Source organism: Spinacia oleracea, chromosome 4, assembly GCF_020520425.1.
Source record: "Spinacia oleracea cultivar Varoflay chromosome 4, BTI_SOV_V1, whole genome shotgun sequence".
NCBI lineage: Eukaryota > Viridiplantae > Streptophyta > Magnoliopsida > Caryophyllales > Amaranthaceae > Spinacia > Spinacia oleracea.
This window is the reverse complement of record NC_079490.1, coordinates 149,120,605-149,147,874: the sequence shown is the minus strand read 5'-3', so window position 1 is coordinate 149,147,874 and position 27,270 is coordinate 149,120,605. Positions and strand designations below refer to the sequence as shown.

The following is a 27,270-nucleotide window of genomic DNA, read 5'->3' as shown; positions in this document are numbered from 1 at the left end:
TAAGCCCATACACTATATACGGAGTACTACTTTTGATATCCCTAATTGCTATACCCGGGTACAGCCAAGATGGCTGTACCCCCTGCCCAAAACGACGCGCAGCGTCGTTTGGGTAAAATACCCAGGTACAGCCAACTTGGCTGTACCCCCTGCCATTGTTAGGCGCGTGAATCCCACGCGCGGGTAGTTAATTTTGAAAAAAAAAATGGCACGTGAGGGTAATAATTTCGCGCAGGAATGGCCTATAAATACAAAAGAAAAAGAGGAAAATCATTTCGAAAACCGTTCAAATTCTCAGCACGCAAAAAATTTTCTCTCTCCTCTGCCCAATCTTCTACTTCGTTGTTTTCTCTCTCTTAAAACCGCCATTAAACTTCCTGCAACCACCTCAATCAACTTTCTCTCTCTTCAAACCGCTACTAATCTTCATTATTAAAGCTGAATTTCCACAAAATATCAAGAGAAGAAATCTGTGACTTCTTTTTACTGAAAAAAAAGAGAAAAATGGATGTTCGTGACGAAATTGACATGAACAAGCTTCAAAATCCACCGAAAAGCAAAAAGTAAGTAATTACAATTGATTCTGATGTTTCGATTTTATTTTCGAACTAAAATGAAATCTAATTTTGCTTATTTTCGTTCTATTTCAGAAAAACGAAGATGCCGAAAGAAAAAAAGGAAACGTATGTAATTTAATTTCAGATTTCCAACATGCAACTGTTTTATTACTTAAATATTTGTTTAATTCAGTTATTTTCAGTATTTTTCTTTATAATGTTCAAGTAATTTCATTATAATGGTCAATTTTTTGGTTTATGATGTTAGCAAACCCTAACTTCTGATTTTTTGGCTATAGGACTGGAAGATCTAGTGAAGAGCAAAAAATCGGGAATGCAAAGCAACTAGACATGAAGGAGTAAGTTATTTTAAGTTTTCGTAGATAAATTCATTTTAATTTACATATGTTCAATCAATTTTATGTTAATGTTCAATCGTTTTTAATTTAATGTTCATTTTCGTTGCGTGATGATTTAACCAAACCCTAACTATTGGTTTTTTGATCACAGAACTGGAAAATACGAAATTGAGAAGGAAATTGAAGCTGAAAAGCAAATAGACACATTCCAGTAAGTAATTTTTATGTTTTTGAATATCTATTTCTATTTAATTTGCGAATGTGCCGTTTTTGACATTTGATACAATACAAATACAAATTAATGATACATTGTTCATATTCATAGAGATTTAACAATAATCTTATTGATGATTAAAATTTGGATTGGGAATGTCAATTAATTTAAATATTATTATAATAATGTAAATGTGATGAACTTTTGTCGAGTTTTTCTAATCTTATGTTAGACGTTCAATTTATGTGTAAAATGTTCATATTGTTTAAGCTAGATATTCATTTTGGTCCACTGAGTTTTGTTCATTCCTCTGTAAAATAAATTAAGTCTTTAGAACTCATGATAACTATCTTATGCAAAATGTTCAATTGATTATAGCAGAATATTCAATATCTTTTTGGAAAATGATCATATATTCCAAACTGGATATCCTTTTTGGTCTACTGAGATTTTCTTTAGGAATACTGAATTATTTCGAATGTTATATATATAATTAAAATAATTTGAACATTTGTTCATTCATATGTCCAAAAACTAAATCCAGAAATCATGGTAACTGTCTGTCTCCAAAATGTTCAATATATTTTGATAAAATATTCATTTTCTTTTTATAAAATATTCAATATATTTTGATAGTTCATTTTCTTTTTATAAAATGTTCAATTTTTTTTCTGGAATATATTTTGTTACAGAGTTTTGTTTTGGAATATACTATGAATTATTTCTAGTATTATATTCATAATGGAAATGTTCTTTGTACTAATATTCAATTTTTCTACAGTAAAATTTTAAATCTACACTCATCTGCGAAAAATGTTCAATTTATTTTGCTAAAATATTCAATTCTTTTTTATAAAATGTTCGTTTACTCTGATATACTAAGTTGGTTTAGAAATCTTCAATTATTTCAACTACTATATTCATAATTTCAATGTTTGAACTTTTGTTCATTTCTTCAGTCCTTTTTATTATTAAAACTCATGATAACTGTTTTTATGTTAAATGTTCATTTTGTTTTCATAAAATATTCATTTCTTCAAACTGAATTTTGCTCTGGACACTCATTAGTTATACATTTATAAAACCTAGAGAACAACCACAAAGGTTAATACTCAAATTTAAGCGAAGACCAACTAAATCCCAGCCAGAGGTTCAGAAAGTATTAAGGTATAAGATAATATCAATTTTTTATTAAATTTGAATGATTTTTAATATTATATAATATAATGTGTGCATTAACATCATATTAATAAAAAATACAGTGAAGGAGATGGGAAGGCATGTACAACTTCTGAGACAGAAGTTCAAAAACCATTGAGGTATAATATAATGTCCATTTTTTACTACATTATGCATGTAATATAAATGTTCTTTTTCTTAAAGTTATTTGTTCAATTGTGTATGGCTTAATATTCATTCATAAATTGAAAGTTTATCTCATCTGCGTTTATGAATTATGTTCAAAAAATTTCCTCCTTGTGTTCAAAGTTTTTATGAATTATGATCAAAAAATTTACTTATTATGTTTAAAGCTTCTCCTATATGTTCAAAGCTTTTCTCCATTGTTCGTTCAAATTTTTTAACCTTTATGTTCTAAGTTTTTAGTCATATGTTCAAAGCCTTTCTTTCTGTTTATATCTCAGTCAAACTATTTGGTTATAATATGTTCAAAGCTTTTCTCCATTTTGTTCAAAGTTTTTAACCTTTATGCTCAAAGTTTTTAGTCAAATGTTCAAATTTACCTATTATGTTTAAAACTTTTCTCCATTTTGTTCAAAGTTTATTACCTTTATGTTCAAAGTTTTTACCCTAATGTTCAAGTTTTTAGTCATGGGTTCAAATTTCACAGTATAATATAATGTCCATTTTTAGCTTTTTAAATAATTTTTTATTAATTTTATATAAAATGACTTGTACGTTTACACCTTACTATTCAAATTACAGTGAAGGAGATAAGAAATCTTCGTCAAAATCACAGCCTGAAGTTCAAAAAACATCAAGGTAAAAATTAATATGAATTTTCAATTTAGTTGAATCGTTCATAATTTTTATATAAAATAGCATGTATATTAAAAATATATTATTCAAATAACAGTGAAGAAGATCAAGAAGAGTCTTCAAAATCTTTGGTACAAAGAAAGATTGCTACAAAAAATAGGTAGAATTTGGCATTTTTTTACAATTCATTTTCTTCTGCATATTTGTTCATAATGGTTTCATTGTTTGTTCATTCATTTGGAATTGTTTGTTCTTTATTTTATATGGTTTATTCTTTATTATTGAACGACTCTTTCTTTCTTCTTTATTTGTAACTTTATATATAAATGATATTTTACATACGTTTTCATATATATGATCACACATTTGTCGTTTTAATTTATTGAATTTTTTTTGTTCTTTGTTTATCAGGGGCAACAACTTACTGAAACAACTTTTAGCAAAGAGCATAAAGCAGAACAACAAAAAAAAGGCTGCACAAATGGTAGCTGCAGCTGCTGCTGCTGCAATGGCCAGCAAAGAAGCTGACAAAAGGATAGATACAGCTGCCGTTGCAGCACAAATAGAAGCTGAGAAAATGGCACCTGCAGCTGATGCAGAAGACAAAAGAGTCGCTCAGGAAAAGGCGTCTGCAGCTGAGAAAGAAGCCAAAAGAGTGGCTGAGGAAAAGGCATCTGCAGCTGATGCAGAAGCGAAAAAACTGGATGAGGAGAAGGCATCTGCAGCTGATGCCCAAAGAGAAGCTGAGCTGAAAGAAGCTGAAAACAAGAGGATCGAGGCTAATAAGAAGAAGGAAGAAGAAGATAAAGCTGAAGCAATGAAGAAGGATTTAGAGGAAAGAAAGAAAGAATATGAAGAAAAAATGAGCCAGCTTATGGCTAAAAACAACAAAGAGTTGATAGAGGAAGCGGAAAGGAAAGAAGCTGAGAGAAAGAAAAGAGAAGATGAGAGAAAGAAAAAAGAAGACGATGATGCCACAAAAGCAATTGCCATGGTGGTTGAAAATGTAAATGCTTCAGAGAGTGAAGCTCAAACCATTGGTGGTAAAGGCACAAAAAGAGGAAAGAAGACAACAGCTACCAAGAAGAACACCATTCTAAGTATTACTATGGATGAAGAACTACAAAAGAAGTTGCACAACATATCAGATTCATACAATCCGAGAAGAAGTACAAGATCAATGGTGAAAGTGCAACAAAATGTTGGTGCTGAAGTAGTTAGCAAAGAAGAATTTGAAGGCAAAGGTAACTATTTACATTGTTCAATCTTATTTCAATAAATATTCAAAATATATTATTATGTAAGTTGTACTTAGTATTTGTTAATAATGTAGATGTTTCTGGAGTTACTTCCAAAGTAACAAATACTCCAAAGAAAAGGAAAGCGGCTGAGAAAGAAGATGAGGATGAGCCTTTGAATGTTGAGATAATAAAAATAAAAAAACAAAAAGGTAAAAATATTTACAAAAAAACAGTGTTAAAAAATAATTTAAGATAATTGATAAAATGTTAATATGTTAAATACATTGTAATTTTTTTTACAGGAGTTGAAAAAAAAGCACCTGTTAAGGGAAGAATTCTTCCTCTTAGGAGTGCATTGAAAAGAAATAAGAAAAATGATATTGAAGAAGTGAAAGAAGAACAGAAAACAGGTATTACATTTAACATTGTTCAAAGTTTTTTCAAATAACGTTCATTTGGTTATCATAAAATGTTATTTTTGTTTGGATAAAAATTCTTTCTGTTTTTATCTCACAGTTATTCAAACTATTTGGTTATATGTTCAAAGTTTTTCTCCATCATGTTCAAAAGTTTTCTATATTAAGTTCAAAGTTTTCTCCATTATATTCAAAGCTTTACTATTTCGTTCAAAGTTTTTGGGTAATATGTTCAAACATTTTTACTATTTTGTTCTGTTCACAGAACTTGCAAAAGTCAATGTTAAAGGAAAAAGGAAAATGAAAAAAAGAAAGGAAGAAGAAGAAGAGGTTCAAGAAGAAGAGGAGTTAGAGGGAAATGATGAAGAAGAGCAAGAAGAGGAGGAAGAACAAAATGAGGAAGAAGAGGAAGAAGAGGAAGAAGATGAGGAAAATGAGGAAGATGAAGAATGGGAAGAAGAAGAAGAAAAAGAACAAAACAAGATGCCAAAAGGTATATTTAGTATACTAAAATATTAAACATTGTATTACATGTTTATCAAAACTTCTTAATTGTATGTTCTTCTCCAACAGAGAAAACAGTACCGGTGAAAGAGAGGTTGGTTCAGTTTGAAAAACAAAGACAAAAAATAGGTAAAATTAAAATTTATTTGTTCTCCATAAAATTAAAAATTCTACAATTGTTATTAAAACTTACTTATACGTGTTCCTTTTCCAGCATCAAAAAGAACAGCAGCAAAAGCAAACCTACCTGCTGAAAGAAAAACAAAAAGGAAAATAACTGATGAAGAATATGAAGTGAAGGAAGAAAATATAGAAAAAGGTAAAATAAACTCTTCCTTTCAACAGTTCCATATGTAAGTATAATAATTGATGTTATTTAAAATGTTCATTTTGTTTATATAAAATGATCAATTTTCTTAAAAAGAATGTTCAATAGTAAAACAAGTAATGTTTAATATATTTAAATAGAATGTTCATAATTACAATACATAATGTTCAAAATTTTGAAATACAATATTCATTATTGAAATAATTAATGTTCTACAAAATTTTGAAATACAATATGCATCATTAATTTTTGGTTTTGTTAATCAGCTTTAATTGTGGAACGGGAGGTTTCCCCTTTGGCGATGATTACCAAAGAAGTTCCTGCAAAAAAGAAACCAAAGAAATCAATTGCTGTTTACAAGGAAAAAGTAGCAGAAGAAGAGGAAGAAAAAACTGGAGTTAGAGGAGGACATGGAAAATTCATCAGTTTCATTTCCATGATGAATGAACAGAAGAAGGAGGCCGTTCGGAATATCGGTCTAGGAGCATTGCTAGATTTCCAGCTACCTACTTCATCCCAACAATTTGTTACATGGCTATGTAACAACTTTGAGGAAAACAGCCAATATCTTTATCTGCCGAAGAATGAGAAAATCCTGATAGAATTTGAGGACGTGAAAAAGATATATGGCCTTCCTAGCGGTGAAGTAGACATAGTTGAGGCAAAGTCTGACAAGGCTAGTGAAGAGTTTTTTGCATTCATGGCAAGGTAAATGATCTTAAATCTATACTTATATTTTCAATATATTATAGACTTCAAAAATCTAACTGCATTATGCATGTACTACAAATGTTCTTTTTCTTAAAGTTATTTGTTCAATTGTGTATGGCTTAATATACATTCAGAATTTGAAAGTTTTACTACAATTATAATGAGAAAAAGTTTTTTCTGTGTTTCTCATAGAATTATTCATAGTTTTTCCTTCTTATGTTCAAAGTTTTTATCAATTATGTTCAAAAAATTTCCCTAATATGTTTAAAGCTTCTCCAATATGTTCAAACCTTTTCTCCATTATGTTCAAAGTTTTTTTCCTTTATGTTCAAAGTTTTTAGTCTTATGTTCAAAATGTTTTCCTTAATTAAATTTTGTTCATTAACAAAAACAGATGGAAGAAGACAGTAATACATGAAAAGTGGAAACCTAAATAAATTTTGTTCATATTTATTAAATTTTGTTTTTCTTAATTAAATTTTGTTCATATGTCTATGCTTGTTCTTTTTCTATAACCCTGATTCATATAATTGTTCATAATTGTTCATAGTTGTTGTTGAGTTTGTTCTTTCTTTTTATATTGGTTGTTCTTTCTGTTTGGGAATGTTTATCTTAATTAAATTTTGCTCATTTAAATAAACAGTTGGAAAAAGATCTTTGGGAATAAGGTCCCATCAGTTCAGAAAATTTTAAAGTACTACAGTCAAGAAGACCAAATTGAGGCTGGACCGGATGCAAATTTCATTACAAGCTTCTTGGTGGTCACTGTCAACACGTTGATCAAGAGCACGTTGTCAAACCAAGCATACTTCAAATTTTTGTTCTCAATGATGAATCATGAGCAGATCCGGAACTTGAATTGGTGCAAGTATGTGTGGGAGACACTGCTCTCAACTACTGCACAGTATAAGAAAAACCTGAAACAAAAGGACAAAGCAACATTTTTCACAGGACCATTGCCGTTATTGACGGTATAACTTCATTTACACCTTCTAAATTGATGATTTTAATGTACTTGATCAATCTTAGGGATTTTCTAACACTTATACTTTGTATGTCAGATTTTCTATTTTGACAGAGTTCAAAGAATGAACTTTTTTCCTCCAAGACGAATTCCACTTGTGTCCTGCTGGACAAAGGAAATAGGACACAAACGGAATAAATTGGAGGAAAGTGGCTTTGGATTGGGGAAGGTGTTACCCAAAATCAATATTGAAGAAAAACAAACTCGCAAGGTATTATTAAATACATCAAATTCTAATAGATTAAATTTAATTCTTCTGCCAAATATAAATATGGGTAATATTAATTTTATGTTCCTTCCTTTAATATGTTAAATAATATTTTTAGAACATATATAAATAAATGCTCATAACCCTTTGCTTAAATGTTCTTTATTTTTGCATATAATGTTCATACCTCTCTAAGACATATCATAACATAACATAATGAAGAATTTGTGCAATATATAAAGATAAAATGTTCAAACTTCTTTAGTTATTTATTCAAACTGTATCAATAAATGATAAAAAATAAGTGTTCAAGCCTATTTATTTATATATTGTATATGTGCACAAGTGTTATTCAGTATATATAGTTGTTCATACTTCTACTTTTAAATGTTCAAACTGAAACACCTAAAAGTTTACTATTCCCTAATATATGTCAATGGGTTTTAAAACACAGGAGTTTATGGATGAGTTTGTCGGTATAATTCAAGCTGTTGGTGACAATTTGTCAAAGCTTTCTGATTCACTGAAGAAGGCGCAAGAATTCTTCCCAGGAAATGAGTTGGTATCTAAAGTGGAAGAGTTCTTGTCAAAAATGGCAAAAGAACCATCATTAAGCCAAGATGAGTGGTCTGATGACTTCATTAAGGCTCTGTTGGAAAAAGAAAAGGAGTTGTTGGATGCAATTGAGCTGGAGAAAAACAAAGCAAAAAAGGATAAGAAGAGATATGAGTATGATATCAAGAATGCATTCGACTTGGGACTTTCACCATCACCGATAATAGATGATGACAAGTTGAAACGTGAGAAAGCTGGTACATCCACCTCTACGCCAAATTTGTCACTTGAAGAAATAGATGAATCTTTGGCTTCTGCTATGCTGAATCTAAAACAAAGAAGGGAGGAAGAGAAAAAAGAAAATGAAATTGCAAAAGCTAAGAAAATGATGCAAGCAGAATCAGAAGTGAGTGAACCAGCTTCAGAAAAACCAAAAACAACAGTGGAGGAGATTGTTGTACAAGAAGAGAAGATTGTGAGCTCGGATGAAGCTACAGTGGAGCCTGAGTTGCATGTATCAGAAATGATGCCTGTAACTAATGTAATTGAAGAGGAGCCTGCACCAGAAGTGAGAAATGAAGAGGTTTCTGCACCACAAGTGATTGAGAAGAAGGTTACACCAGATGGGGTCGAGGAGCAGCCTGCAAAAAATAAGAAAAATGAAAGTGCTGAACCACAAGTGGTTGAGAACACGGTTGCACAACAAATGGTTGAGGAGCCAGCAGAACCTCATACTCCTACACAGTCGCAGGTGCAACAACCAGTGGAAGCTGAACTATCTGTTGGTGCAGAACAATCTTCTCTTCCTTCACCAAAAACTCCATTGAATGAAGTCTCAATATCAACATTAATTTCAAGCACAAAAACAGATTTGAAATTGGACGAAATTTTTGAAGACAAAGGAGAAAAAGAAGATGAAGGAGAAGGGTAAATTTTAACTGTATTAAAACTGAATTAGTATTTGTGAAACTTTGGTTATATTATGAAAACTATTTTAAAGACATAATAATGTTTTGGTTATTTAAAATGTCATAATAATATGTCATACTCTTCTAGTTTTTGTTCTATCCTTTTCAAACCTGTTAAATTTTTTTGGATCATTCTTTTTGAATGTTATGTTCTTTCTTTTTGTACCTTTTGTTCATTCTTTTTACTTTATATGTTCATACTCTTAATCTTATATGTTCATACTCTTAATCTTATATGTTCATTTTATAATTATGTTGATTTTTTGTTAAATTTTTGGTACTCTTAATCTTATATGTTCATATTATTAATCTTATATGTTCAATTTATAATTATGTTGATTTTTTGTTAAATTTTTTGTATATACAGAAATGAGAAAGGTGACAAAGGAAAAAGACCTCAAAGGATTCACAAACTACCGGCTGCCTTCTCTTCTCCATATTTGGTCAAGTATCGAGACTTGTTCAAAAATCTGGACACAATGCATCAAAGCCTAGCAGATTATGTCTTAAGTGGTCAGGACAACAGGTATTTTCTTTAATTTCACGTAAAAATAATTTAAAATTTAAATTCTTATACTTCCTCCTAATTTACTTCCTGTTTGTAGTGAGGTTCTTTATTTTGATGGATACAACTACATCAATAGAGAGGACATGAAAACACTGGTTGATGAAGTGGAAGTGGTTGACTGTGTGATTGATTCATGGTCAAAGTATCTAAATGCAAAGGGCCATAAAGATAAACTCTTCCTTTCAACAGTTCCATATGTAAGTATAATAATTGATGTTATTTAAAATGTTCATTTTGTTTATATAAAATGATCAATTTTCTTAAAAAGAATGTTCAATATTAAAACAAGTAATGTTTAATATATTTAAATAGAATGTTCATAATTACAATACATAATGTTCAAAATTTTGAAATACAATATTCATTATTGAAATAATTAATGTTCTACAAAATTAAGATAAAAATTACAAATGATTAAATTGAAATTTTCATTATCATTGTAACTAATTTTACATATATTTATAATTGAATGTTGATTATGTTTAAATGCAGCATATTATGTGCACAAACAAGGTGTGTCCAGCAGGATCCTCCTACGAAAAAAGGCTTGAGGATTTTAACAGAAGGGTTAACGAAGAACTGGTTAACTATAATTTCAAAAACATTCATCAATTTAAACAGGTAAACCTATATAACTACTAACCCATTTTCAAACTTTAATGTTCATTTTAATGTTTGTAATTTGTTCATTGTTTTTAAGTTAAATAATTACCTCTTTTTCAGATATTCATCCCTGTTCTTGCTGCAAAACACTTCTATCTCCTAGTCATCAACCATTACAATGCAACTGTGGATGTAATTGACAACAGGCCTCTACCAAGAAATGTAAAATTTGAGGATAAATATGAGGGACACCCAGAAGTTGTGGTAAGAAATAAATCATTCATAAAATGTATATTTGAAACATCGTAGATAATTATCTTACATTTATGAACATAAATTCCAGTTGGATGCTTTTGCAAAATATATGGGCACATTTGGATATGAGGTAGAACCAATGCAAAAGTATGAAATGAATTTGGTCAAGATGAAATGGAGAAGCATGAAAGACTATACAAACTGCGGTGTGTATGTCATGAAGCACATGGAGACCTATACTGGTGATCCAGAACATGAATGGATATGTGACTTGAAGGCAAATGATGTAAGTTGAATTTTGTTCATTCTTCTTTTGTATTTTGTTCATTTATTTTTATTGTTTTGGTCTTTTCTGTTTTATTGTTCTGCCTGTTGAATTTCTTTTATATTCCTCAAATTTATAATTTAATATTTGGATTTTATAAAACATTTTTAATTTTTTAATTTTTATTTTTGATATACAGACAAATCAAATAAGGAAGCTTCGTGTCACTTTCTGTGGTCTCCTAATGCTTTCAAAGCAAAATGAAATGCATGAGTCAAACATAAATGAAGCATGGAGGAGTTAATGAAAAATTAAGCAGATAGTATTTCAAGGTTAACAAACAATAGATAGATTTTTAGTACAATGTAAAGACAATATTTTGGTATTTTGGTGGTTTGTTCAAAAACATATAACTTGGTGTTCATTTCCTTTATGTTTAATATTCAGTTTCCTTTGCTGTAGAAAATCCAATGCACAAACAAATACTCCAAATCAATAATGCATACAAAATAAATGTTTTTTAACTGCTTGATTGATGAAAGTTACATATAATGATTAATATCGTTAAACAATGTTCATTGTAAAAATAGGTAATAATCAATATGATTCATACAACGTTCAATTATTAAATTACTGATATTTATTGTATTTCAATAAAATGTTCATTATTAAAATACTTAATGCTCAAAATTTTCATATAGAATATTCACTTTGAAATACGTATTGTTCAAAACCTTTAAAGAAAACACATTAACAAATACGTATTGTTCAAAATCAAGTGAACAAAAGTAGATAATGTTGAATATATTTGATTAAAATGTTCATAAATTTCAGAAGGATGCCTTAAAAAAAAAAAAAAAATTCAAACATAAAATATTATGAAAAAAGGTGATGTTCAAAATGTTTGACCTCAATGTTCATTCTATTAAAACTAAATGATCAAACAGAAAAAGAGCACGTACTACTTGAACTAAATGTTCATTCTATTAAAACTATATGTTCAAAATGTTTGAACTCAATGTTCATTCTATTAAAACTAAATGTTCAACTCAATAATCAACAGTTACTAAATCATTGACTTTTAATGGCTTCTTCAGCAGCCATTGATTCATCAAAAAGAGCTAAGAAAGCATCATACTTAAATTTCAAATAAGCTTGATCATTAGCAGATTGATGAGATCCTTTAATACCCAACGGAGGTTTAGTAACCAATGAAACTTGAGGTCCTTGAACCTTAGATCCAACTTGAGTAATTTTTTCAGCCTGAATAGATCCGTGAACTGTAGGTACTACTTGAATAATTTCTGAAGCATGCATAGGTCGTTGAACTTTAGCTTCAGTACAAGATGGAGCTTTAGTAACAGATGAAACTTTAGTAAGCATCGGTGTTGGTGAAAGTCCCAAGTCAAATGCACTCTTGATATTATACTCAACTCTCTGCTGATCCTTTTTTGCTTTAGTGGCTGATGTTCCTTTAGTAGCCAATGGTGCTTTATTAACTGATGGTGCTTTAGTAGCCGATGGTTCTTTATTAACCGATGGTGCTTTAGTAGCCGATGGTGCTTTAGTAGCCGATGGTGCTTTAGTAGCCAATGGTGCTTTAACTTTTGTACATGCATCGGTTTTAGTACTTCCATGAACATATGAATCATTTGATGTTTCATTTGTTGAATTGTTTTCCTAAAATTGACACAAAATGTAAAGACATTCAAAAACAGAAATTTAAATATTCACTTTAAAGAATTAAATATTAATATCTACCTTGTCCGATGATTCTACATTTTTATCAACAGCTGCACCTCTTCTAAAATATTTTGGAGGTGGCTTTGGAAAAGAAGCATCAACCTGAAATAATATAGTGATCATTTATCAAGTAAATGTTACTATATTTATAACTAAATGTTCAAACTTCGCAAGAAAAAAAACCTGAAATAGTGATGGATCTAGTACAACTAGATCAGATGAGTCACTAAGAGAATTAGAAAAAATCACAGGAGCACCAACTTCATCCAACTCCTGCAAAAACCAAGCAAAAAAAAAAAAAAAAAAACAAAAATGTTCAATTAGTTATAAGCAAATGATCAGTTTATAAAACATATATGTTCAATATTAATAAATATTTACCATGACTGCAGATTGAGCCTTAAACCTTGTTGCATCTGTAAATTTTGCTTTCCTCCTCCTCCAATTCCCTTTAGCTTTATTGTAGATTTTCTCAACTGTACCCTTCAATCTGTCATTCCTCTCACCTTTTTTCCTTAAATTCTGTGGGTTTTTTACTAACGGCACAAAGATATCTTCACCCTCTTTAGGATCAGAAAAATCAATAGTACCCCTAATACTCTCCACTTTTTCTTTTAAAAGACCAAAGGCAGAATCAACCTCAGCCCTAGCTTGAAGAGAATCTTGACTAGACATAACAAGCTTAACAAAATTCCTAAGGGTCTGTGCCCTCCAAACAGAAGCCGCAACTATATTAGACTTTTCCCCATCATCTTCAACCAAATGACTGCACATAGCCGCTTTTGTCCACCTCTTCAATATATAAAGATTGGGAATCTCTGGGACACAATGCACATGATAAACACGAAGCGCATGAGAACATAAAAAACCCATTTCAGTAAAGTACTGACAAGTACAATCCACTGCAAAAGTCTCTTGGTTAAACCGAACTTCATGTTTAATCAAGTCTTTTTTAGGCCTCCACACATAATAACTTTTCTCTATAGCTGTGTTTCCACGTATTTCTTCTTGAGAACATGCCATCCCTTTAAGAAATTGTTCTTCAAACAAAACATATGCTTCTATAGTGTAAATCTTTCTCGCATGAAGAAGAATTCCGCAATTTGCAGCTGCAACTTCTGGTCTACCTTTCCAATTTCTGTAGTCATGACCATTCTCTTTGCTCCTCCAATCAGAAATAACATCCAAAAAAACATGATAAAAATCACATAACCCTTGTGTCTTATCAAGTCGATGGGAAACTGACTTGTTGGTAGTTTCACATCGCTGTGATGATAACACACCACCAGACCAATAATTCTTAGAATAAGCAGGACACCACATCTCTCTAATTGTATATAAATTCTTCAACCATGGATTTTCAACGCATTTATAGTGAGTCAACATTCTGAAAAACAAAATGTTCAATATAAAAATCAAATTTGTTCATCGGAATATACCTATTTGATCAAAGTCGATCAGAAAGCATATAACTTAGTAATAACATGAAATTCCTAAATGTTCATTTGTTTGTAAGTAGATGTTCATAAGGTTACAAGTACATATTATTTATTAATTAAAAGTAAATAAGTAATCCAAATTAATTACCTTGGCCAATGATATTCAAACTCAGCAGCAGTTTCACAATACTTCAGAAGATAATTGAATATGTCAGAAAAACCATCTAAAGCTCTATACTGCCCAATATGCTTCTTTGAATTTTCCCCAATATGCCACGTACATAATCTATGTCTAGCATCTGGAAAAACATTCCTTATCCCAGCAGCAATGGATGGAGCTTGGTCTGTCATAATGGTTATTGGGGGATTTCCACCCATGGATGTAAGGAAAGTTTGAAAAAGCCAATTAAAAGATTCGGTTTTTTCATTGATAACAAAACCCATTCCAAACATAACATTATTAGAATGATGGTTCATACCAACAAAAGGAGCACAAATCATATCATATTTATTGGTCCTATAAGTAGTATCAAAAACCAATAAATCCCCAAAATAATCATAATCTCTCTTCATCCGACCATCACGCCAAAAGAAACTTAAAAGTCCCTCTTCTTCACTAAGCTCAAAGTCATAATAAAAACCTTCTTCACTAGAATTTCTCTGAGCAAAATACTTGATTAACTGATGACAGTCATGACCTTCAAGTTTATTAGCTTTTGCACGTGATAAAGCATTATAAGCATCACTAGCTGTAAAACCGACCATAGGTGATCCGCCTACTTCTTTCCTCAAAACCCTCAAGGTATCAGACACTTTAACACCACTAGCTTTTAAAGTAGACATAAAGTAAAGAGCCTCCTTACTAACCTTCCTTTGTGATCTTATCAAATGCCTCTTATTTAGAGGAACCATAGCATGATTATGAATCATATTATGATTCACAACCGTCCATACACCATCTTTACCAATAGAAAACTGAACAAAAGCAGTACACCCAGTACGCGTATCCAATCTAGCATAAGACCTTGTTCTCTTCCTTTTTTCATCTTTAACCCCTTCACAGCTACACAAGAACCGTTTCATAGTATAAAATTCACTGTTTTGACGCTTCCGACCTTTCCCAACCCTAATACCAAAACCTTTACTAAAAGCATATTCATTATACAAATCATAAGCTTCGTCTTCATTTTTAACTTCCTTCATCATTAACATAGATTCTGACCCTTCAACAAAAACACTTACTTCCTTATTCACTGCGAAAGGAAGAAATGTTCAATGTTAAACTAGTGATTGTTCAATGTTAAAATAGTGAATGATCAATTTCAATAATAACTAACAATGGAAAATTGAAATGTTCAATATCCTTAAATAAAATATTCAATATTAAAATAGTAATGTTAAAAATAGAATGTCCATTGCTTAATTAGGTGTTGTTCAATGTACTTAAATAAAATGGTAATTACGAACATAGGTAATATTCAAAATCATTAAATAAAATGTTCATTATAAATTATAAATAATGATAAAATACTTGAATTAAATGTTCATTGTAACATAGGTAATGATCAATAACTCTTAATAGAAAGTTCAATATAATACAATACAATGTTCATTATCTAAATAAAAAATATTCAATATATTTTAATGCAATGTTCATTACTAATATACGTAACATTCAAAGTCATTCAATAAAATGTTCATTATTGTTGTAGACAATGTTCAATTTCCTTGAACTGAATATTCATATATTTGTTAAGAATGTTATAAGTAAACAATGACGATATTTTCTTTTGGGACAGAACAATTCGAAAATTCATAACATAATATGTATTTTATCAAAATATATAATGTTCATAAGATCTGAGGTAAAAATTCATTAACATTATATACATTGATAATAAATAAAATTATGAATAAAAATCGAACAAAAATTAACGTACAATTGCAAAAAAATAAGAAAATCTGCAGAAAACAAAAACAAAGAAACAAATCAAAATCGAAATATCCAGCGAAAACACGAAAAATAACAAAATTCTAAACACATTTTATCCAAAATCAAAATATAAAATCGAAAACAATCAAAACCAAAAACATTGAAATCAAAACAAATAAATGAAAATAATAAAAATATAAACTTACGTTCTGACATCAATGTACTTAAAATTCCAGAATTAGATTCGAAAAGAGCTTCAGAATTTTCCATAACTGCGAGATCCATGGAAACAGAGGAGAGAGAAAATAGGAGAGAAAAAATCGAAATAAACCCTAAGAACAAGCGCAAGATATATCGCAACTTGAAGAAGAAGAAACAAAAAATTAAAGAGTTGTCTAACTTAGGAAACTCAGGAAGGGGATAAAAATACGCTGAACGACGTCGTTTTCGGGGGGGTACAGCCAGCGCTGGCTGTACCCGCATCACACGACGTCGTTTGATTAGGGGTACAGCCAGCTTGGCTGTACCCGAGGGCAGCCAAAAAATTGCGCTACTTTTGAAACTGTTATTAAATTAAGTGGGCAGGCCACCCGACCTTTTTCACACATCCTTGACAAGCTATCCAAGCCCAAGTTGAAACACAAAGTTTTTGTTCATGTTTTCAATACTAGTATTCCAATTTCCAGGGGGTGAGCAAAATAAATATATGTTGCGATTTTGAAACCGGAATCGGTTAGGGATCCCTATCTCCAATCCAATATCTTTGGTCTCTGGGTACTAGCTTATCCGGCATAAAGCTAACACGGTACTTTGATTATTAATATCTCAAATTATGTGTAAGCAATAATTATAAAAAATTAATATTTAGAAAATATATATATATCCGATACGAATCTAACATGCCCCGACATGATTACAATTTTTTTAAATATGAATCACAAAAAAAATGGTCAAAGTTATAGCGTGAATAGTAAAATACCAATGTTGCGATATTCACGGAATGGAGGAATTATTTTCTATTGTAAATATTATAATGAATGCATAAAGTCAATAAAGCCCAAACAAGTGTTGACAAAGCCCAATAAAGATAACATGGTCCAAAAAGTTTCAATTATTAGAAACCCAAAGTTTCAGACATGAATTTGTGCATAGTTTTAGCCAGAAAGGTTGTGAATGGTATATGAAAATGATAAATTAATGTGCAAGAGAATTAATATGAAAGTTGTAATTTTTTTAAGAGAGAAATAGTAAAGAATTGATGTAAGTGTGCTTAGTATGAAAGATAAATAATAAAGAATAGATTCAAGTGGGGGGTTAATGGGAGAGAGAAATAATAAATAATTAGTGTACCCATATCAAAATAGGAAATATTACAAATATTTAGAAACGGTCGAAATAGACAAGTGTTGCGAGTATTCAGAAATGGTACTCTACTACTCTGTAGTAACTTTTTATCAAACGAACTAAAAGTACGAGCGTCCAAAACTGAAAAAGGTAATTGCTACTTCTGTTTTTAAAATTTAGGAACTATATATAAATGTATATATATATATAGAGAGAGAGAAAATTGTATCGACTACACTCTTAGAGAGGAGACAACATAACGAAGATAAAAGGAGCTAGAACCCTAGAATGAACCCTTGGTCGCATGATAAGCTATTGTTATTCGGCAAGCAGCCGAGCACAAAGTGATTTGTACGAGTATATAATAAAACCTCATTGTTAGATTTCCCCTATAACACGAGTGTAACATACTATTAATTTCTCCATACAAAAATAGCCACCTAATTAAGTCTATATCTAAATTAGTACTCAATTGTATCCTATATAATAATAATGTTTCAAACTTGCTTAATCAGCATCAAACATACGGAGTACCAACTTTATAAGCACTAAAAGGCAAAGTGGAGGTTAGGAAACTAGAATTCTTTGGTTTATAATGTTATTCAATTGCTTCAAACTTAGATCAAATAATAACTTAGATCATTTATAAATTAGACCATTTTATCAGACTCTGACTAATCCAACTAAATTTAAATTAGCTGATAAGACTCTTAATTTCCTAACAATTCAAATAATTTAACATCCTCAATACGATTTTGACTAAGATGTCTAATTAATCTGAAACAACTCTTACTCCATTGAAAGAAATATTGAATAAATCTTCACCATAACCCGTGTGCAAAATTCACATGCAATGAGGTAAGTACATTTGTCTTATTACCATGGTCAGGATAATTGATTTTTTTAATAGATTAAGAGCAAGAACATTTGTTCCCTAATATGCTATCAACGACTATAAACGATATTCTAATTGTAATCATAATAAAATAAACATTATGTTAATATAATTGCCTGATAATGTGCACCTAACTTTCCATAAGTAGATGCTTCGTGTACAAATTAGGAGAATTCTGGACCTTGCTTACGAAATTAGTAATGGGCCCACCTTTGTAAGCACATAACTTTCTACAAATAAGATCTCGACAATACAAATTGGACGGGCTAATATTGTTGACCTTTTTCCTTTTTTTATTTCTTTTTTGGACTTTTATTTTTGTCTAGCTAGTTGATGTTGAATTTTATTTTATTGTGCAGTGAATTGTCATACAACCCGTCTCTTGTGTGACCCGTTACACCATCAACTTAATGGTGTGACACATTTACATTGAAGATTTGCTAATTTAAATCAGCAGGGGTAAGTTTCTTCTCCAGGATTAACTTGGCATCACTCACATCTTTAAACTCCATATTATTGGTGTTGATGTATTGACGCAATAATTCCAACACTTGATCATCTGAAAGACGACGATCTTGTTCTGTTTTTAATTTTTTGGGGATGGAACCTCTGATGAGTGGATTATAAAAAGAAGTAACTGAAATTATATAAAAAAGTAATCACTTAGCAACTCTACTAATATTTTCTAAAGTTATTAAAGTAATTACTACTAATATTACTATAAAAAAAAAGTAACAGATCGAAACTATAGAAGTAACATACCTAAACTAAAAAAGTACCTCCTCTAAAACAAAAATTAAAAATTAACATGTCTAAAAACTATAGAAGTAACATACCTAAACTTAAAAGGTACCTCCCTTCAAACTACTCCGTATATAAAAGTAACATGTCTAAACTATATAAGTAACATACCTAAACTAAAAAAGTACCTCCTCTAAACTATAGAAATAACATACCTAAACTAAAAAAGTACCCATTCTAAAATTATAAAATAAAATAAAATAACATGTCTAAACTATAGAAGTAACATACCTAAACTTAAAAGGTACCTCCCCTAAAACTACTCCGTATAAAAAAAGTAACATGTCTAAACTATAGAAGTAATATACCTAAACTAAAAAGGTACCTCCTCTATAATTATATAAAAAAAGTAACATGTCTAAACTATAGAAGTAACATACCTAAATCAAAAAGGTACATCGCCTAAAACTACTCCACATAAAAAAAGAGTAACATGTCTAAACTATAGAAGTAACATACCTAAACTAAAAAAATATCTCTCCTAAAATTATAAAAAAAAGTAACATGTCTAAAATATAGAAGTAACATACCTAAACTAAAAAGGTACACCTCCTAAAACTACTCTCGCATAACAAAAAGTAACATGTCTAAACTATAGAAGTAACATACCTAAACAAGAAAAGTACCTCCTCTAAAATTATAAAAAAGTAAAATGTCTAAACTATATAAGTAACATACCTAAAGTTAAAAGGTACCTACCCTAAAACTACTCCGTATAAAAAAAGTAACATACCTAAACTAAAAAAGTACCTCCTCTAAAATTATAAAAAAAGTAACATGTCTAAACTATAGAAGTAACATACCTAAACTAAACAGGTACCACCCCTAAAACTACTCCGTATAAAAAAAAGTAACATGTCTAAACTATAGAAGTAACATACGTAAACTAAAAAGGTACCTCCCCTAAAACTACTCCGTATAAAAAAAGTAACATGTCTACTTCTTTCTTTTTTTACAAGTATATCTCTTTCCCTTTGTTGTACCAACCGACCCATAAGTGTTACTCCTCACTCGAATTCTTGAAGATCATAGCAGATCTTTCATGATATTTTTTGGATTACCCAACATAATATTCAATAAACATATGATTCCGTGGGAGAAGTTACCTATCACTACATTTAAAGGTTACTAATTTATTTTTTAAAGAACTTAGTAACTTAAATTGAGGTGGGGTAAAGAGGTGGACAAAGTGAAAAAGCACAAAGGAAGACATTGGAATAATATTCAATAAACGAGTATGAAGCCTCTGCCTTCGCATGAATGAGCTTTGCCGGATTTAAATTGAATATATAATGAGAAATGAGTCCATATAGTGTGAACACGTCACACCATCAAATGATGGTGTGGACGGTCTCATAAAAGACTTGAGGATAAAGACCACCTTCTCTCCTGCCTCTTTATCCCTCTTTATCCCTCTTTATCTCACAAGCCCCTCTTTCTCTCACTGGGCAACCTCCCCCTTCATCTCCCTTGCTCTTTTTCCTGCTAAAAAATCAACACAATAACATCAAACTTTGGTGTTTTAATCGATTTGCCTATCCTTAGAATCAATAATCCCAACCATCGATCTCCGCCTCCTCTCTTGATCAAAACTCTATGCCCTTTCTATCTGCTTCTCCCACACCTTCGACCTCCGCGTTACGACGGCTCTGTAATTCCCAAAATATCGTTATATCTACAAAATCACATGTGGAAGCTGCAATTCATCATCTCAAGGAATCTCTAACATGAAACTGCAATAAAACAAAAAAAGTAACATCGAATACAATGTTTAAGTGACATCAGCATAGAAAGTCAAGTAACACCAATCTATACAAGAAATCTCTAATATGAAATTAAAGAAAAAGGAGTAAAACAAGAAAAGTAACAACGAAAACAATGTATAAGTAACACCAGCCAAAAACCTTCTCCATAGTAGCTGCGCGCGAGGGAGCGCCCGCGCGTCACACCATCAAGTTGATGGTGTGCCTGGTCATAAAGAAGACGCGGTGGGTCTTTATTAGGGTTATAAAACAAGAGAAGGTGGTACTCCGTAATATAAATTCTCGGTAAAGCAGGTTTTTTACCGACTGTTATTGTGGTCTGTAAATGACTTTTTACCGACTACCTTATGTGCGGTCGCTAAATAGTTTTTGAGCGACTGTTTCAGCAGTTGGTAAATGATTTTAAACGACTATCTAGTCTGCGGTCGGTAAATTACTTTTCACCGACTGCTTGGGCTGTTGGTAAAATGTTAAATTTATTTTGGAAATAGTTGGGTTTTTACCGACTGCTATTTAGTCGGAACACATGAGGGAGAAGTCGTTAATTTATCGACTGCTATAGAGGCGGTCGATAAATGTAAAATATAACGACTGCTTCTAAACCGGTCGGTAAATTAACGACCGCTTTCTAAGTTCGGTAAATTTTGTTTTACCAACTACTTTTCTGACGGTCGGTAAATTTAGTCGGTAATCAAGCGCTTTCTTGCGGTGTGATCCAGAATTTGTTACTTCGAATTGTTTCCTTTTATATGCTTATTAATTCAGAAAAACACGCAATACCCGTATCAAATAAGGGGTGGTGTACAGAAAATAAAGAAATACATCGGCAATAATATTGGGCAAATATTTAATATTCTATCACATTGTAATAAGTCGTAACAGCAATTAATATAACTTCTTTATCTCATTCAAAATAACCAATATTGTATGTGCAAGTATTTGAACCGGATAAAGAAATTCGGCGCCTCAAATATTGGCATTACATTTATCAATTTCAGATTTTCATCACATTGTGCATTGAACCTTATACCATGAGCTTTACCAAACTAGACAAAAAAATTGACAAACTCATCCATCCCCCTTTTAGTCTTTTACCTTTCCGTTACACTCCCTAAAACCAAAATAATTTAATCAAAGACTAAAACTTTGTTTTACTTTTCCTTCACTTCTACTTTCCCCAAAAGTTAGCCCAACAAATGAGAGATATTTACATCTAATACCCTCTTCAGAACTTTTGCCAACAATGTTGTTCACTACCCAAAACTGTTTAATCCCAGAGTCTACTGTCTGAATCCGAACCCAAAACCCGAAAACTGATTTGAATGACCCGTCCCGAACAAGTCCATCGAGTTGTGGTAGTTTTGAGTGAACACGTTGGTATTGTTGTGATTGAAATAGCCCGAATTGAATCTTTGATTAGTTGAAATACCACTTTGGACCTCCTCATCGCTTAACCTCGTGGTACGAAGTTTGTTATCCACAGAAGATTCCACTTGTGACAAGGGTGGTAATGAAGGGACAAACATGTCATTTCCATTATTATTCCCCGATTGAGGTTGGGTTGACCCATTGAAAGTGTATTCAGGTACCGAAGTTAACCCGGCAAGAAAGGCCCAGTCAAAACTACCCGACCCCAGTTGCTGAAGGTTAAATTTGTGACTTTGTGGATTTTGTTGTTGCTGATGTTGTTGTTGTTGTTGTTGTTGGTGGTGCTGCTGCTGTTGTTGGGCAACATTGCTATTGCTATTGCTATTCTTGAAAGAATTCATACGTGGCAAGGCGAATGAACGGTGATCGATTTCTGGTAAAGATTCTAACACGTCATCAAGATGCGATGATGACGAGGAGGATGTTTCAGCTGTGCTATGCTCCAAACTTACTGTAGGCTTGGCTGCACTGGAATTTTTCTTGTAGATTCGACATAATACCCAGTCGTCCAACTGTTGAATAAAAAAATACTCCGTATCAATCAACACGTTAGACAATCAATCGGTAATTAAAACAGTGTGTACAACATGCTTAATGACGCGGTAAGTTGACGAACCTTGGAACTACCGGCTTTACGGTTGTGTTCTGTGAGGCGATACTCGTGCATAATCCAATTAGTCTTGGTACCTTTAGGTGCTTTACCGACATAAAATACAAGGGCCTTTTTAATTCCAACCTTTCTCCCTTGTGTTGTGATTATTTTATCTGTTCCAGTTGCCTTCCAATACCCCGACCCAGCTACTCTATTTGGTCGGGACCCGTTTGGGTATTTCCGATCCCTTGGGCTAAAGAAATACCATTCTTTCTCCCCGAACATCGCCATACCTATACAGAATCATACATATTTCACGTTAATACAACCATAAATCACAAATACAACACGTGCCGGTGGTCATACTATCTCTATCTATTCAAGTATACTCTCTATTGATTACTCGATCACTAAATCACTTACTTGGTAAAATCCAAGGATCGAACTTGTAAAGATCGATTTCGGCGATGATTTGGAGAGAGAATTCATGACCAGCAACTTTCCTACATAAATACTGAACCAAAAGTTCTTCATCGGTAGGGTAAAATCGGAAACCAGGTGGTAAACTCAATTGAGCCAGTGGATCTTTGTCTTCAACTCCCATTTTTTTTTTGATTTGTTTTTTGGGGTAGAATATTTGAATGTTTCAAATGCCAATTCTTCGAGATTAAGGAGGATGGCGGTCCATATTTATAATAAAAGAAATGAGGGGAAATAATTGTTACTTTGTTGGATAAGTACGGAATGTCCTTGTCTTACCGCTCGAGGGCGGGTCCCACATACGCGGTAAAAAAGATAAAACCGATGAGAAGCTGCCACGTACCCCACTGATGAGGGGCTAATCATACAGCCGACCTTATCTCATCTTCATCAGAAAGAGTGTGTTGAGTCACTAGTATGTAAAGATGGACATGTGTCGGTAAATTTAACAAGAGGTTCTAGAAGGAGTAGTATTTGGGAATTCGGATGGAGGCCGGGGTATTTTTCGTGTGAGTGTGCAGTAATCCACGTCGGTAAATTTAGCTGAAATACACTACTTGGACACGTGCTTACACGTGTGCTACTCTGTTAGGTGATTCTCTCGGAATTATTTATTGGCGGTAAATTCTGTCGCCCTAGATAACGAATTTACTGCCGTCATTTCATAATGTAAGACGCACATAATCTGTATTACATCAATCATAGATTCATAGTATATGCACCAAACTCAGTAGTGAATCTTTTTTTTTAATGGGATAGAAGTAATGACTTGATTTGGTGGATAATGCTTACTAATTTTAGTAATAGATCGCGAAAATATCTTCAACAAACACGTATAAATTGTACAATAAAATTTAGTTGTATAATAAATTTATTGTACACTAGGATGACTTTTACCTAGTTTTTTAACTTTTAATATGTTTTGATCGATAAACTTTTATATTATTGTAAAAAAAGTTGATAGATAAACATTTAAAAGAATTAAATTGTTGGAAGCCAGTTTTCTTCCTCGATACTATCTCCATCGTGCAGGTTAGCATGGTCTGCTAACTTGCTCGGTTACCATTAACATGGCTAAACGTGGTCGTCCAAGGAAGAACCCGATTCAGATATCTGCGCAGAAGGTTATTATGGTTGCTTCTGTTGCTCAGTAGAGCAATTTGGGGAAGAGTGGGTCGGGTCCTCAAATGCAATGGCACTGTGTAGCGAGGGTTTAGGTGGAAGTATAGACGCACATCAAATTCTGACGATTGGATGCACGAAGTTTCCTGTGGGAGCGTCGACGACTAATCGACCGGAGGTTAATCGTCACTATATTTCTTATCAGATGCAACGCCTAAAATCGCTGCATTAGGCATCAAAATCCGTTGCATCAGACGTAATGCGAAAATAAATAACCCTTGCATCCGGTGGCATTGCATTAGGCCTAATGCGACGATCAGTGACCTAATGCAACGGAAAATTAATACCGTCGCATTAGATAAACATCTAATGCGACGGTCCTTAGATGGGGTGTCGCATTAGTTCTTTAGCTGATGCGACGGGCATTTCAGCTAATGCGACGGGTATTTTAGATTTTAGCTAACGCGACAATTATTTTATCTAATGCGACACATATCTACAATGGCTTAAAGAAATAATGCAACGCCTTTTTTCCTAATGCAACGATAATTTATTGTAAAAAAAATAATATGTTGGGCACCTAATGCAACGGATTCATTTATTCATAATAATAATAAAAATAATAATAATAATAATAATAATAATAATAATAATAATATGGAACGATTATAGTGGATTAGTGGGGTTTCAAATTTCAATCTTGAGTATACAAAACTTAAGGAAATCGTGTGATAATAATAATAATAATAAATTGAGCATCGGCAGATCAGATCCTTCTAAAAGAAAAAATCAATCAGGTCCAAAGATATGGCCTGGAGATCAAATCAGCTAACAAGCAAAGACAACCAAAACCTGTATGTTGTACATATTAGCTAAGGCAGCTGAAGCTGCACGAGCTGCTGCTGAGGAAAAAGCCGATATTATATTGCTGCGAAAGCAGTAGCCGTTGCTAAGAGTTCCCTGAATGTTGTTGCATCTGTATATGAAGATACGAGTAGCAAGGATAAGTACCAGAAGAAGAATAAGTTGAAGAAGCATGTCCCAGATCACGTATTGCATGAAAACTACCAACCAGTTGAGAACTGTGGTACAGATGAAGAGCTTGCAAGGAAACTGCATCGGGCTATAAACAACTTATACTTTTGATGCATTTTCTTAGGCAATGACACATTACCCTTATTACACCTAAGATACTTCATTAGCTTATACTTGGTATAAAACTTTCCAAATAGTTGTTTCAAAAGTCACCAATTTGAACCCAGGTCATATATCTTTAGATGAATTAAAGGGAAGCATAGATGCGACCGCAACACTTTCAGTTTCATTGCTAAATGGTTGCAGACTTACACTGGCATTGCATCAGTTCCAGTCTTATTGATAAATGGTGGCAGTGACATCACATCACTCACAGTCACGTTGCTACATGGTGGCAGTGACACTAATGGCTAATTGGCTACACAGTACACATATATAAAAGATGTTGACTGGTTATAGTAGTAGCATCAATTCACCAAGTTTACTACAATACAACTCCATTACTCCAAGGTCCAGCATGCCTGAAAGGGGGTAGCATTCCATGAAAAAAAGGAAACCCATATTTCTTAAGCAAGAAACAATTAACAAAACCGGTCACTACTGAGATGGCTCATACTTCATTAGTTCTTAAGATTCAGATATTAGATAAAAGGAACTCCAAATTTTTAACAAAAACTGTATCAAGTTCTTGCCCAAAAAGTTGGGAATGATTACACCAATTATTATTTTTTGACGGATTATTACACCAATTAGAAACACTCATTTTAATCAGAACCAGTTGAAAATGCGAAATTGAACTAGGCAGGTTATTTTCACAATCTACCATGGAGCATTATTACTATGTTGGTAACAAATAATCTACCATGGAGATATTTTTAGCATTATTACTAATATTATTTTAACATTTGTTCTAAAAAGAGATATTTTCAACATTCACGTAACTAGGCATGGTATACATTTACATTTATATGCATATTTAATCTTGTTCCCTGCCTAGTTACACGTAGTAAACATTACTTTTATGAATGATTTTACTCTCTAGTTTATTACTCCCTCCGTCCCGGAATACTCGACCCGGTTTGACCGGCACAGAGTTTAAGGGACTTGAATTGACTTATTTAATTTAATAGGTAGTAGTTGATAGTGGGGTATTATTTTAATGTAGTTAGTGGGAGGTGGGTTAAGAGGTGGGGTTGGGGGATAGTAGGGGTTGAATTTTTAATTATTTTTTGTATGGAGTAGGGGGTAGGTGAGTTACTAGGGGTGGAGTGAGAAATAATATAATATTGTTAGAATATTTCCATTTTTAGAAACAGGTCAAGTATTAAGGGACGGCCCGATAAGGAAAACAGGTCAAGTATTCCGGGACGGAGGGAGTACCTTTCATAGAGTAGTACATACTACATACAGAGTAATTATGTATGACTTTTTTCTCTCTACGAGCGTCGTACTGAACCTTTTCCTAGTAGAGCAGTAAACTACTTCCTCCGTCCCAAAACACAATTTTCACAATCAGCAAAGCTCTCCTGAAAGATGAATTAGCATTCATCATGAAAATATTGGTAATATGAACATAGAAAGTAATCAATACCTTAATATGCGGATGGAAGACAACAGGTGAATGTGAAGCCAAAACTAATCTTGTAAAACCAAGAGCTTCAATTTTCAAATTTGATGTAGATGAGTTGTCCTGCCAACATTAGTGCAGAAGACATGAGAATATGAGAGTCCTGGAACGAACAAAAAGACCAGCTTAAAATGAAATAAATAAGGCACTTACAAGTAATGCCAATGAAAAATAAGGTTTCGAAATTATTTTTGAATTAAAAAAGTCGAGTGCCACGTAAATAAATAATTAGGTATACAACTTCGTCCAAAATCAAAAACTCTAATAATTAAAAAATAAATCTAAAATGAAATT

At 32.1% G+C, this 27,270-nt stretch overlaps 2 protein-coding genes across 2 annotated transcripts; one reads left to right on the top strand and one right to left on the bottom strand.

Annotated features, from left to right (window-relative positions):
- Positions 1-302: 302 nt before the first annotated feature.
- Positions 303-11,618, top strand: LOC130472018 (uncharacterized). The gene is made up of 24 exons (XM_056842422.1): positions 303-563; positions 651-683; positions 857-916; positions 1,068-1,127; positions 2,220-2,297; positions 2,393-2,449; positions 3,075-3,131; positions 3,226-3,288; positions 3,540-4,372; positions 4,462-4,578; positions 4,672-4,779; positions 5,051-5,278; positions 5,359-5,418; positions 5,504-5,608; positions 5,884-6,325; positions 6,972-7,299; positions 7,390-7,563; positions 8,015-9,042; positions 9,451-9,609; positions 9,689-9,848; positions 10,144-10,272; positions 10,375-10,518; positions 10,598-10,795; positions 10,974-11,618. The coding sequence occupies exons 1-24, from the start codon at positions 505-507 to the stop codon at positions 11,076-11,078; spliced, it is 4,785 nt and encodes a 1,594-aa protein (XP_056698400.1). The 5' UTR covers positions 303-504; the 3' UTR covers positions 11,079-11,618.
- Positions 11,619-21,641: 10,023 nt separating this feature from the next.
- Positions 21,642-23,385, bottom strand: LOC110780374 (NAC domain-containing protein 72). The gene is made up of 3 exons (XM_021984774.2): positions 23,136-23,385; positions 22,737-23,005; positions 21,642-22,632 (listed from the first exon to the last, which is right to left on the bottom strand). Exons 1-3 carry the CDS (start codon positions 23,314-23,316, stop codon positions 21,973-21,975), a joined length of 1,110 nt encoding a protein of 369 aa, XP_021840466.2. The 5' UTR covers positions 23,317-23,385; the 3' UTR covers positions 21,642-21,972.
- Between the last annotated feature and the right edge of the window lie 3,885 nt (positions 23,386-27,270).